This window comes from Malurus melanocephalus, unplaced genomic scaffold, assembly GCF_030028575.1.
Source record: "Malurus melanocephalus ecotype Western Australia unplaced genomic scaffold, MMel_1.1 scaffold_116, whole genome shotgun sequence".
Lineage (NCBI taxonomy): Eukaryota > Metazoa > Chordata > Aves > Passeriformes > Maluridae > Malurus > Malurus melanocephalus.
Window position 1 is genome coordinate 231,960 of NW_026623348.1, and position 12,413 is coordinate 244,372.

The 12,413-nt window shown below is 43.7% G+C and overlaps 1 protein-coding gene across 1 annotated transcript; it reads left to right on the forward strand.

Moving 5' to 3' along the window:
- Positions 1-361: 361 nt before the first annotated feature.
- On the forward strand, positions 362-10,116 carry LYSMD2 (LysM domain containing 2). Its single transcript, XM_057369868.1, has 3 exons — positions 362-655; positions 4,226-4,563; positions 9,346-10,116. The coding sequence occupies exons 1-3, from the start codon at positions 458-460 to the stop codon at positions 9,395-9,397; spliced, it is 588 nt and encodes a 195-aa protein (XP_057225851.1). The 5' UTR covers positions 362-457; the 3' UTR covers positions 9,398-10,116.
- The last annotated feature ends 2,297 nt before the right edge of the window (positions 10,117-12,413 follow it).

Here is a 12,413-nt window from a genome sequence, read left to right on the forward strand (position 1 = left end):
TTTCAATAAATCTGGCACAATTACACTTTCACATTTGTCCACTTATGGTCAAAGTCACTCCATTTTACACTCACAGACGGACAGCACTGCTGAGATTCCAGCGGACAAACGGGCTGGAGTCCAACAGCCCAGGGCACTCTGAGCTGCTCCCTCAGTAACGGGAAAGGAGGAACGGTGCGTTSCGAGCGGAGCGCTGGGGACACTGCCGTGCACAAGCGCATCCCTGCCCCAGGCACGGCGAGCTGCTGGAGCGACCCGGGCGGCGCTGGGCGGGCGCTCCCCGCGCATGCGGGCTCTCCGCGCCGGGCGGGGCTGCCGGGCCGAGCCGGGGCTTCCGCCGGGGCCGGGCCCGTGTCCGGCGCGGGCCGGTGCCGGTGCCGGTGCCGGTGGCGGTGGCGGTGGCGGGGCGATGCCCGGGGCGGCGGCGCGGTGCCGCTGAGCGCTCCTGGACGGGAGCATGGCCGAGGCGCTGCGCCAGGAGCCGCCGGGCGGGCCCGAGTCGGAGGCCGAGCTGTCGCAGCGGCTCGCCCGCACCAAGGCCCGCTCGTACGGCAGCACGGCGAGCGTGGCCGCGCCGCTGGCCGAGCGCTACGTGGAGCACCGGCTGAGCGCCGGGGACACGCTGCAGGGCATCGCCCTCAAGTACGGCGTCACGGTAAGGGAGCACCGCCGGCGGGGCCGGGAGCGGCGCTTAGAACCGGAGAATGGCCTGGGCTGGAAAAGATCTTAAAGATCATCCAGTTCCAAACGGAAGGGACACCTTCCACTAGACCCGGTTGCTCAGAGCCCCATCCAGCCTGGCCTTGAACACCTCCAGGAATGGGGCATCCACAGCTTCCGTGGGCAGCCACCACCTCCATCCCTGGATCCCCCAACAGCGGGAATAGCTCTTGAGAGATTCCAGCAAGAAGTTGTCCTATRGAGCATTTACTACACACACAGGGCAGCAAACGGTGTGGGTACGGTGTTAGTTTTGGTTTCAGTATTTAACATGACGTCAGAACTCATGTTTTTCCCGGAGGGGTCAGCATCCAGTGCTGGTGACAAAGGGCTGGAGCTGGCACTGCCCGGTAGTGACACTGGCCTGGGAACTGTCAGCACCGGCCATGGGCTGGAGCCTGGGGAAAGGACACACACCTGCTCCCACCMAATAAACCTGTGCTCACACAACTCTTCACTGCTACACTCGCTTCAGCTTAAAAARGAAAATCAATGTCATTAAACTCATCTTGAAAAGAAGCATTATTTTGAGCTTGACACACAGGCTGTGACAAGGAGAAAAAGATTTCTTCCAGTAGCTTCAGGGCTAAACAKTCTCCCATTGTGATCTCCCTACCAGCCCAGAGATGAGGCACACATACTGATTTGAAAGTTGCTGCTTTTCTGCTCGCTTTCTATAGAGGAAGAAAGTTTATTTGTGAAAAATATTGAAAGGCTTATGCCAGCCTAGGACATGCAGAGTCCAGTAGAGTCTACCAGTAGGCCCTTCTACCATTCCACACAGCAAGACTCACCTACCCGGCCTCATTCCCACTTATTTGAGGCCCATATTCCAATATGCAGCTTCTATAGTCCCAACATGCAAAATTGGTTGGGGCCAAGCAGCTGATGAGTGTGGCAGTGATAGTCGGTGTCAGTTTGACATCAGCTGCAAACAGCACCTTTCAGTTGGACTCCTTCTAGAAGAGCTACAGTAGAGTCCCAAACTATTAGGTTCTGACTGGAGTGTTTTTTTTTTCCTTCTCTTGGTCTGCAATGTCTACTAAAGCCTTCCATCACCTTCAACAACATTCAGCCTTCGTTGTGAAAARCACTGAAAGTCTATTTCTCTTCTCTTTTGAAAGATTACACCATTTTTGACTCATTGTTGGGAGCAGGATTAATGACACTGGTCCACATTAAAGTTTCGCTCACTGAGAAGGCAGAGCAGCTCATTGGATGTTAGATTCTTTGTTTTTTGCAGCACTTTCCATAATGGACAAAGTTTCTGGCCTAAATGTTTTAGCCATGTTTTTCTTCTTCAGAAGTGTGTTTGTTCACTGCAATAAGTAAAAATGCAAACAGATAACTAAAATAGTAGTTTTCTAGAAACTAGAAATGGCATTTCTATGCAATTTACATCTCTCTTGCAGCTAAAGTGGAGTTGTGGATGGATCAAACCTGCTTTAAGTTATGAACCATAAACTTTGTTTATAATATCAGTTTAATAAGCATTTGCTGTGCTAATGATGTAAAATATATATGTTGGGGGTTTTTTTCCCAATAGCTCATTGGTTATTTGATTGAATAAGTGTTCTGCTTAAGAAGCCAGAGCTGCATCATTATAGACTTCAGCAGAGAGAGATTAAACTGATGTCAAATGCCCCTGAGAGCAAYGACAAGTTCAGTGAAATGAACCATTGTGTTTCTGTTTAATGGGTTTCAGCCCAGAGTAGGAACGTATGCAAACACATGTGCTTTTAGTAAAATGAAGAATATTTTGTGTTCACACGATGACAAGGACTGTCTTCCTCTGAAGAGTCATTCTGCCTGCTTCCTGCATCATRTATACTTGGCTGGAAGTGAGAGTTGTAATGGAAACACCAGAATTATCTTTGGCTGCCATTGCCTTCAGTATTCCTGGCTTTAGAAGTTTCCCCTGTGGTTTTCTTCACTGGGAGTTACTTTGCAGCAAGAGACATCCTGTTCAGTGCCTGCCATTGCATGACTTGGCATAGACAGTTCAAGATAGATAAAAATACCATGCTTGGGGAGAGAGATCAGTGTGCTTTCTTTGGCCTCATCCTCTGCCCTTCACCCCYCCCTCGGATACTGTCTATTAATCTTACAACTTGCTTTTGTTGTACCTTCCTTTTGAGTAAATTAACACTAGGAGTTCATGTTTGTGGTTCAGCCAATTTATGGTTCAGTGTAAGTGCTGTATCCCTTTTGAGGGGAGAAGGAAGAGGACTGTATTCTATGTCAGAGAAGCAGTCTTTATTAATTAGTTCATCACCAGTTTACATGTTAGTGCAGGTTCAGTTAAAATATTAAGCATGTGCTGGAACTTTTGCTCATTCACTATGATAGATCTGGAGCTGCCAGGTATTACTTCAGTCTTCCTAACACTAAAAAAAGAAAACTCTTGTTAAATCCTGYTCTCCATACACCTCTGAATGTAGAGAGTCACACTGAGTTGTAGGAATTACATTGCACCATACAAAGTAACCTGCTCAGGGCTGATGGAYGTTCTTTTTAGAACSAAGTACTTACCTTTTTRTTATTACTCAGTGCAGAGGTCCAGTCTTCTTCATTTAGGAAGAAATAAACAGAGGTAGAGTTACAGTGAAATAGGAGAGAGAATAGCAGTGCAGTGCATTATTTATCAGCTATTGAAGCATCACCTTCCAACTCCCCTTCAGCAGGATCTCAGTTTTCAGCTTTTGTATTGTATTTTTAGAGAAAAGCTCCAGCTAGTATTTTAAACACTTTTTATACCCAMCAAGACAGACAACTTACAGAGATTTTAACAATTGACATTTACACTAGGGCCATTAGAAGCCTTACAACTAAGTCAGATRAAACTTCCTTTTTATGCCCTTCAGATGGTGCTCAGCTTGGGAGACAACTTGCACCCTTAKACTCTGAGCCTAACTAAAAACTGTTTCCAAGCTTTTGGAGCTGGAAGAGCAGTGATGCAGTGATCTTCTTACTTGTGACACTGGATATGAGCTATTCAGTTTTTGAAAGGGATTATTAAATCTAAGCATTTCACCATCCTAGCCATCTGCATCAACAGGTTGGTTCCTCGTGGTAACTTTATTCTGCAGGATTTTTATCAGAGAGTTCACCTGCAGGATTTGCTAGCAGTTCTGAGCCTTATTCTAATATAAATCCAAATCAACAGTACTTTTGCAATAAAACTTTTGTTCTTTGGAAAGCTGTTCATGTGAGCCTGCACAGAGACTGGAAGACTGTTCAAGGAAAGCATCTTTAGGTAGTGTAAAACTTTGGAAAAAGCAGTATTATGGAGTCAAGTACATAAAAGCTATGATGGTAACAAGGATAAAACAGAACATGCACTCTGAAATGACTTTGAATACAAACAAATTCTTTCCTGAAATAMTTGCTGCTGCAAAGAAAGTAGGGATTTCTTTTAGCTAAAGGTTGTGTTCTACTTCAGAAAGTTAGTGCTTTATACTTTGCCAAAACCTAGTAACTTACATTTTTTTCCTATCTTTTTCAGATGGAACAAATAAAGAGGGCAAATAAACTATTCACTAATGACTGTATATTTCTGAGGAAAACCCTGAATATTCCTGTTATATCAGAGAAACCATTASTGTTCAATGGACTTAATTCACTGGAGTCTCCTGAGAATGAAACTGTTGACAGCTCCCCTTCTTGTGATGAAGGACTAGTGGCAGTTCAGGAAGACAGTAGTTCTTCTCCCAGTCCTCAAGAGCCTGACAATCGGCCCACTGCACCAGAAGAATTATCTGCCAAAGATTTCCTACAGAGATTGGACTTGCAGATTAAGTTATCCAAACAAGCAGCCAGAAAACTAAAAGATGACAATGTCAGGTAAATGCTGCTTTTGGTGTTAAGTATCTTAATCTCACCCTGAAGGTGTTTTGTGGGGTCCYTTCTTTGTGGGGTCTCTCAAACAGYATCTGTAGCTTTAAWTTGTCAACAGGGAGTGCCGGCTGTTCTCATRCACCAGATACATTCAGAGCACAGCACTAGCAGGTACCTTGCTATGGCAGTTAGAAAGGGTGCCTCACAATACATTGTTTAAAAAATACACATACTATTTCATAAAAGCCAGAAGGCCAGGATTCTCCAAGATATCTTGCTGTGTAAGTAGGCAACTTTATTTAAGSAAAAGCATAGTTTTTGGTAGAGTACTAAGCCAAGGCCTATGTGGAAGCTGATTGTGTACAGCAAGGCATGATTCTATTTTTCCTCTCTCCCAAATTGCCTCATTGTGTAAATGTTCTCCATAATTCAGTTTCAGTTAAGTTCTCCTGTTCTCCTTTCCCTATGCAGTTTCCCCRTTTGTGGATCCAGCTATGCAAACTTCATCTTTTCAACAGTATTTCCACAGCCAGGAGATCCCACATAATTACTCATAAAAAAGCAGTACTTTCTCACTTCTGTGCCACAATAGTCATCCCCTCACATATGTAGGTACCCCATGGAGAGTACAGAAAGAATCAGAGTGGACTTCAGTAGTGTTTGTTGTCCATGTCCTTGGGACAAGCTTCCTCAAGGAAGGGACACTGGAACTCACAAACCTGCAGAAGCAGGCTAGCAGTTTGAGAACTTAAAGAGCCATAACTTCTCACCATACCATGAACCTGATTTGACAGATGGTGAGAACCACGACATCTACTAAATTGCTTAAATTCCTCTCCATTTTAGTCTCCTTGGAGTTGCCAAGAATGCATGTGCACACATGCACTGATTTGGATTAAACAACRCACAGCGGTTTCATAGTCAGAAACTGCCCTGTGCTACAAAGCCAGCTTAGAGTGAATCCCATTGTTTAACCAGAGCTCTTGGAGTCACTCTTAAAGAAATAAAGTTTAGGTAGAAAAATTGGGGAGCACATAGTTGCAGATTTAGACTAGATATTAAACTRTAAGAGCTGTGCAAGAAGATGAGCATTAAAGGTTATAGAACGTGATCCACTCAGTTTGTGCTAGCTGCCTTTCACTATTAGAGTTTATGCAAGCAAATGGCTAGATCTCCATATAATACTACTTTTACTAGAGTTTCATTGAGCAAGAAATCATGTGTTAATGAATCATTAATCATGAATATTTACTCAAGATGCAGCTCAAGGCAATAAAACCTTTTCGTTTTGAGCAATGTTTTTATAGTAGGTCAAAAGAAATGCAAAAGGATTAATAGAGTTGTCTATAGCATATRTTATTAACTCATGTATTTGTATATTAGGGAAGAATAGTCATTATTAGYCCCACACATGGAATAAAAACAATTGTGATAGTTTGAGAAAATATGGTGGTGCTTCATCTTGCCCAAATTGCTGTTRTGCTGACACTAAAAATAATTGAAAATAAAGTGATGCTTTTTATATCAGATGGTTGAATAAGAGATGGTTGAACATCAGCTGTCTAATGCAAGCTCTTTATAGAGTCCTTAAGATATACTTAAGCCATTTACTGTGGTCCTGAAACAGGTCACATCTTTCTGCATTTGCCTTTTAGTGTCTAATTTTGAAAGCCTTGTAAGTGAATAGAGCCTTTCTAATCACTGCTGGTTTTCAAGTCAATATAACTGGATTCAGCACAGGAACAGAACCTTATAATGTCATCTCCTCGGTTGCCTTGACCTGAACCTAGGAAGAGTATGGTCTTGAAGCATTCAGAATTCATAACTAATTGAGATAATTTGCCCAATAATTTTTCGTCCTCATTGGCTATCAGCGAAGAAAAGAGATGCCACCTCAAAAAAGGAGGCTGTCTGGAGAATCAGATGTCCCATAACTAACAGCTCAGATTGCTGCCTTGTTTAATTGTGGATTCTAGAAGCATCCAAGCATTTGAGTGTACTTGCTCACAGTCAGGTGTCCTTGCCCTTACAGARGTGGTTATTTGTGGCCTGATGCACACCATAGCTTGCAGGAGACTTCTTTCAGTTCCTGTAACCCACTGGGCAAAGTGGTGACAGCAAACGGAAGAGACAGCACTGCAGAGTGTTGTAATGCTGTGTTGTTCCTTTTCCATTCCCTGAAGGAGAATGTTGCAATGACTTACCACTTCACTATTTTCAGCATCTTAAAAGTGAAGTAAATTGTTTGGTCATTAAACATAAACACACTGCCATGTTGGTGTTTGTTGGCCATGGACTAGGGCTACTACTGTATAATTTTATTTTATATAAAGGTCAGMTTGTTTTTAAGCCATCAGAACAGGCTTGTACTTACTATGTATGGTTCTAAGATCTACATTAGCATTATTTGCTGGCCATTACCCTGGTTTGGGGTAGTGTTGCAGATCTCACAGAGTTTGGGACAGAAGGGCAGAAGATGTTTTTGTTGAGCAGTTCTAAGCCTTGGTCAGAAATGTATTTTGCACATTACACCGGTCATTGCTTTGCTTCAGTTCCAGCATAACAAGCTGCTTTATAGTTCTTCTGTCCCTGCCCTGTACAGAAACCCCTCAAAGCTGSTCATAACCCCAGTGCTGGCCTTCTSCCCTCTGCTGACAACTGCCACCCACATCTGAGTGTTCATTGCTCAAGTGAGAGGGAACAAACAGCCTAGTTCGGTTTTGTCACTTGGATATCTGAAGACCTATTAATATAACATCATTATTTCAGCTCTTCAGTTGTCYGTGTTCACCCATCATCAGCTGCAGATCATTTCAGTCCAGTGTTTGGCTGTTGCCATGTCAGGAGGGATGTTATTCCTATATTAAGGCTTTCAAGAAGAATGACTGAAAATCTGATTCTGGAAGCCTTTGATTAGAAGGAAAGCCTTTTTGCTGTAACTCCGCCACATTTTATTCTCCTAAAAGGGGAAATAAAACTAAGCAGTATAAAGTAATTTCCAGTGTAGAGCACAGAAAATAATTTTCTCCTGCACTGGACAGTCTAAGCTCTGAAAATAAAAAAGTTCTCCCTCAACCTCACAGAAGCTAGCAGGAGATTGCTATTTGCAGCTAAGTTCTGCACATATGGCTAGAAATCCATTGCCCCAGAAGGGCAGATGTAAGAGCTACAGAATATACATCTTGAAATATTTAGCTTTGGCCAAGAAGCTATGGTTGAATTTTACAGTCCTGCAGTCCAGTCTTACAAGCTTGGTATGCTGATAGGTTATGTTCTGAAAAAAGTTTTAAAATGTGTTGTCTTGGGAGAATTGATAAGTAAAAGTGGTTTAGTGCTTACTTACCTAAACATAAATTATTTGCTTCCTTACTTTACTGTCATGCCACGTATCATGGAACGCTTCTGCAAATGATAGTATTCCGTGGCAGTTTTGGATGCAGAATGGAGCACATAAGGAAGGATACTATTTAAATATACACAGATCATGTGCATCTTAGGAATCCGCCTTGGTACTGGATCTGTAGCACCACTAACGTGAATAGATGTAAATTTGTAAGGAAGGTCAAAAATCTGTTCTCAGTACTACTGTAACCACACATCTTTGCAATAACTACCAGTTTCATCCAAAACTTGTTTTTTTGAGGTTTCTTTTTTTGAAAAGATTATTTTAAGGCAAAWGATATATTATGCCTTTGGCTTAAGATAATAGTTTTGCTGGGAAGACAAGTGMAAGTTACTCTGCTGTTTGGTTAGTTTGTAGGGTTCTTTAATTCTGTTTTKGGGGTTATATGAAATTTAAATTGTAGATAAATAATAATTTTATTACGGGAAAGTCCTCATGGTTTAGATATTGAAATATTTAATTATTACCTTATACCATTATTAAACTCTGAATAACTGTACCTTTGTATGAAGATATATGCATATTAAAAGTGTCCTTTCATGATGTAGTAACTGTAAAGTCCTTCTGTTCTGACCAAAACACTAAACTTGGCAGCAGCTTTAAGGCTAGACTCTCAGGAACAAAACTTTGAAGCTACAGCAGCACAAAGCAATGACCTTTGGAGAACTTGGCTTGCTTCATTTGGTACTGGATGCTGCACTGCAATAGGTTTACATAACCCCTTTTTTTTTTAAAGGCAATATTCTCAGGTAAATAGGCAGACTGGTTTTTCCTGAGGAGGTTTTAATAGCAACATTACTGTGCTTTATCCAGTTATTGCATTAACAATAGCACTTGGGAGCAATTGCTTTTTTGTAAGAAAATCTGAGTGATCAGTCTCAGTGGGGATTGATGCACAGAAAGTATACATCAGGAATGGCCWTGCAGCATCAAGACACAGATCCACCCATAGCTGTGATGGACTGCTCTGTTCTTGCTCCATTTGGTCTGTCTGTCCCCCCTGCCATTCAAAATGTTGAAACAAACCTCTAACAAAGCTTTACTTTTAAAAGAAGAAATTAAAAGCAACAGTACAGGAACTCGAGTATGCCCTCCACTTTGTCATCCTTTAAGTTTTTGACTGATTTGATCAGGAATAGTTTTTAAATACATTCTGATGTGTTGAACTTGCACAGCTTTACTTGCTTTCAGCATTATATTCTTGACATTGCAGAGCTCCAGAGATACATAATTACAGTATTATCCTGCAAGTATTCCTGTTAGGCAAGGCAGGCATTGCCTATTTTGATCCATTCGGAAAGATGTTCACCTGTATTTTCATTMCAGTTGTACTGTTGAGACATGGTATGTTCCTGACCTGATGATTATGATCATTTTCTTTTTAGAGATGAGGAGAATGAGGAAGGTCCCTATGCAACTTCTTCGTATCACCAGTAGAAGACAGATGTGATGGCCTGAAAACTTTCCATGAAATCAGTTCTTAAAGAACTAAACAGTCAATAATTCAAAACCCAAGTCTTTTGGACTCATCCTCTTGATGTRCTTAAAAGAAGTCATGAATGGGTAATTGCACTGAAATTATGACCTCTTCTGCCTTCCATAGGTTAACGTCCTTATGCTATATCAATAAAAGGTTTRAGCCTTCCAAAACTAGCAATGGCCTTTTTACCCCTTCTGTGCAAACTGTAGCATGGTAGCAACTATATATCCCTGAGGTCACCTTTATGCAGGATGTTGATCTTTGCTAAAGATTTTGTAAATACTTGTTAAAGTGAAATTTGTTTTAAGTATTTAAAAATATTAAATAAGTTTGCTTGTAAATGACAGATGATGAAAGTAATAGAAATTTACTTATTCTGCAAACATAGGCAAGTTTGCTGTGAAAGTTTTGTCTGCTTCAGGGCTGCAGAACTTGCCTGTGAACCTTGTGTGTGTCTGTGTGTGGTTATGATGTATTCCTAGAAAGGGGAATTCAGCTTGTTTTGAAGCCCTTATGCTTCAAGAACTGTTTGCATATTGGATTTCTACTAATAAAAGGGATGAGTTACAGCAAGAGATTTTTATTGTGAGATATGACATCAGAATATCAGATGTGTGTTCTTGTGTGCAGTTATATTTTGTGTGGTTTTAATTTAATAAAATACAAAAAATTCTGATGTGTCTGTTCATAATGAAGTCAGCTTGGTTCTACTGGTTTTTTTGGGAAGAATGGTTTGTATAGTTTCATGAGCTATTAGATACCAATTTCAGGGTAAATAATGTCTTTACCCTCAGCATATTACTCACCCTTCTGAATGTAAGCTATTTGTCCTAGTTGTGCAGTCTGTTAAGATGAATYAGAGCCACATTGGCAAGCCTTCCCTGTTCTGAGAAGAGGTGCCAGTATTSAATTCTGCAAGTGGACCCCGTCTGAAGCTCAGGGAGGCAGAGTGCAGCCTCCAATCACTGTCTGCCCTGAAGTTACTGTATTAGCAACTTCTCGTTAAGTATCTTGTATTTTTTCCTCAGGTATTCCATAAACTTCACAAAACTCTGATCATTAAACATTTTCTGGATCCTCACTGAAATAGATGCCATTTCCTGTCTTTCAGCTCATCAATAAGTATCACTCACTCAAAGCAAAACCTTTCTGCAGTATTTTAAGAAGGAAACAATATGGGAAGATTCATTAATTTACTAAAACCAGAAGTRAAAATTCAAAGCTCAGCAGGAATTGGTATTTCCCTAGAGCTGGCAGGAATTCCGAGCCAGCAGGCTCATTCAAATCAACTCTAGCTTGTCCTAAAGAGAAGGTCTGCAGTGGCACACAAATTAACAAGAACAGAAAAAGCTCAGAGTGAAGAAAAGGAAGTACTGCTTTTTCTTGAAGARACTGGTGAATTAGTTTTAGGTCTTGTATCTTTCTTAAATTGGGTCTGTATCTGTTCCTTACAAGACAACTTCTATTGTTAGTTAATTTCAGTAGAACATTACAAAGCCAGAACGAACTACTTTCCCAAAAGCAATCCTAGCTTCCAGTCATGTTTTTTCATAATTCTACAGAAAAATGTAATCCTTTTGTGCCGAAGCCCTGCTATTGAGTTTCCCCGAGCCCTCCAGGTGCTTTGCTGAGCAGTCAAGCGCAGCTCCAGGCCAGGAGCATTGCACCTCCTGTGCTGGACTGACCAGCTCTGGGAAGCCACCTATCTCTCTGGCCTTTCCCAGAGTGGGGCTGTGCCCTTTGGCTGCAGGACCTGCAGGACAAACGGCATTTTCACCTTTTTTCCCTGACAAAAATCCCTACAGAAGCACAAGGGAGGAAGCAGCTCTGCCAGCCTGGACACACCAGAGCCCCATGGTGTGTCCCCTCAGACGCAGCGGCCACACTGCAGATAATTAATACACGGTGTGATGCAGATCCCAGCCCCTGATAACACAGAGCCTGTGGTCACTGGGAACCCCTCCATGCGTGCACACAACATGGCACAGAGTAAAACCCACAGAGAGCCAGGTCCCGTGTGCCCGCAGCGCTGCCCACACAAAGGCCGCAGCAGAGCCCTACCGTGCCCGAGGCCTCTCCGCTCCTCTCTGCCGCACAGACAGTGCGAGGGTTCAGGGCCGGGCACAGCGGCCTCAGCGCTCACTTCCCCTGCCCTTCTTTGTCTCTCCCAGTCCTGTTTAGCCCAGCGTGCAGCAGCGCCGTGCCCTGTCCTGGACCTGGGTGTGCTCGGGGCAGCCCCTGGCACAGCTGAGCCCTGGCGAGCCCGCGCTGGCCAGGAACCCGTGGCTCCTGTGGCACCCGTGACACCCGTGGCACCTGTGACACCTCTGGCACCCGTGGCACCTGTGACACCTCTGGCACCCGTGGCACCCGTGGCACCTGTGGCACCCGTGGCACTGTGGCACCTGTGGCACCCGTGGCACCTGTGACACCCGTGGCACCTCTGGCACCTGTGGCACCCGTGGCACCCGTGGCACCTCTGGCACCCGTGGCACCTCTGGCACCTGTGGCACCCGTGGCACCCGTGGCACCCGTGGCACCTCTGGCACCTGTGGCACCCGTGGCACCTGTGGCACCCGTGGCACTGTGGCACCTGTGGCACCCGTGGCACCTGTGACACCCGTGGCACCTCTGGCACCTGTGGCACCCGTGGCACCCGTGGCACCTCTGGCACCCGTGGCACCTGTGGCACCTGTGGCACCTGTGGTACTGTGGCACCCATGGCACCCGTGGCACCCGTGGCATCTGTGGCATCTGCGGCAGGAAAGGCCTTGGCTCTGCGCTAGCTCTGCTCAGCAGGGACTAAAACCTCTCTAAAACACCTTCGTGTTTCCAGCACAGATCCAAAATGCAGCCCTATACTGGCTACTGTGGAGAAAATAAACTCTACCCCAGCCAAAAGCAGCACACTAATGTAGCTTGTAGTAAAGTGTTTAATAAAGTACAGTATCAGAAACAATAGTCTATTAGAAA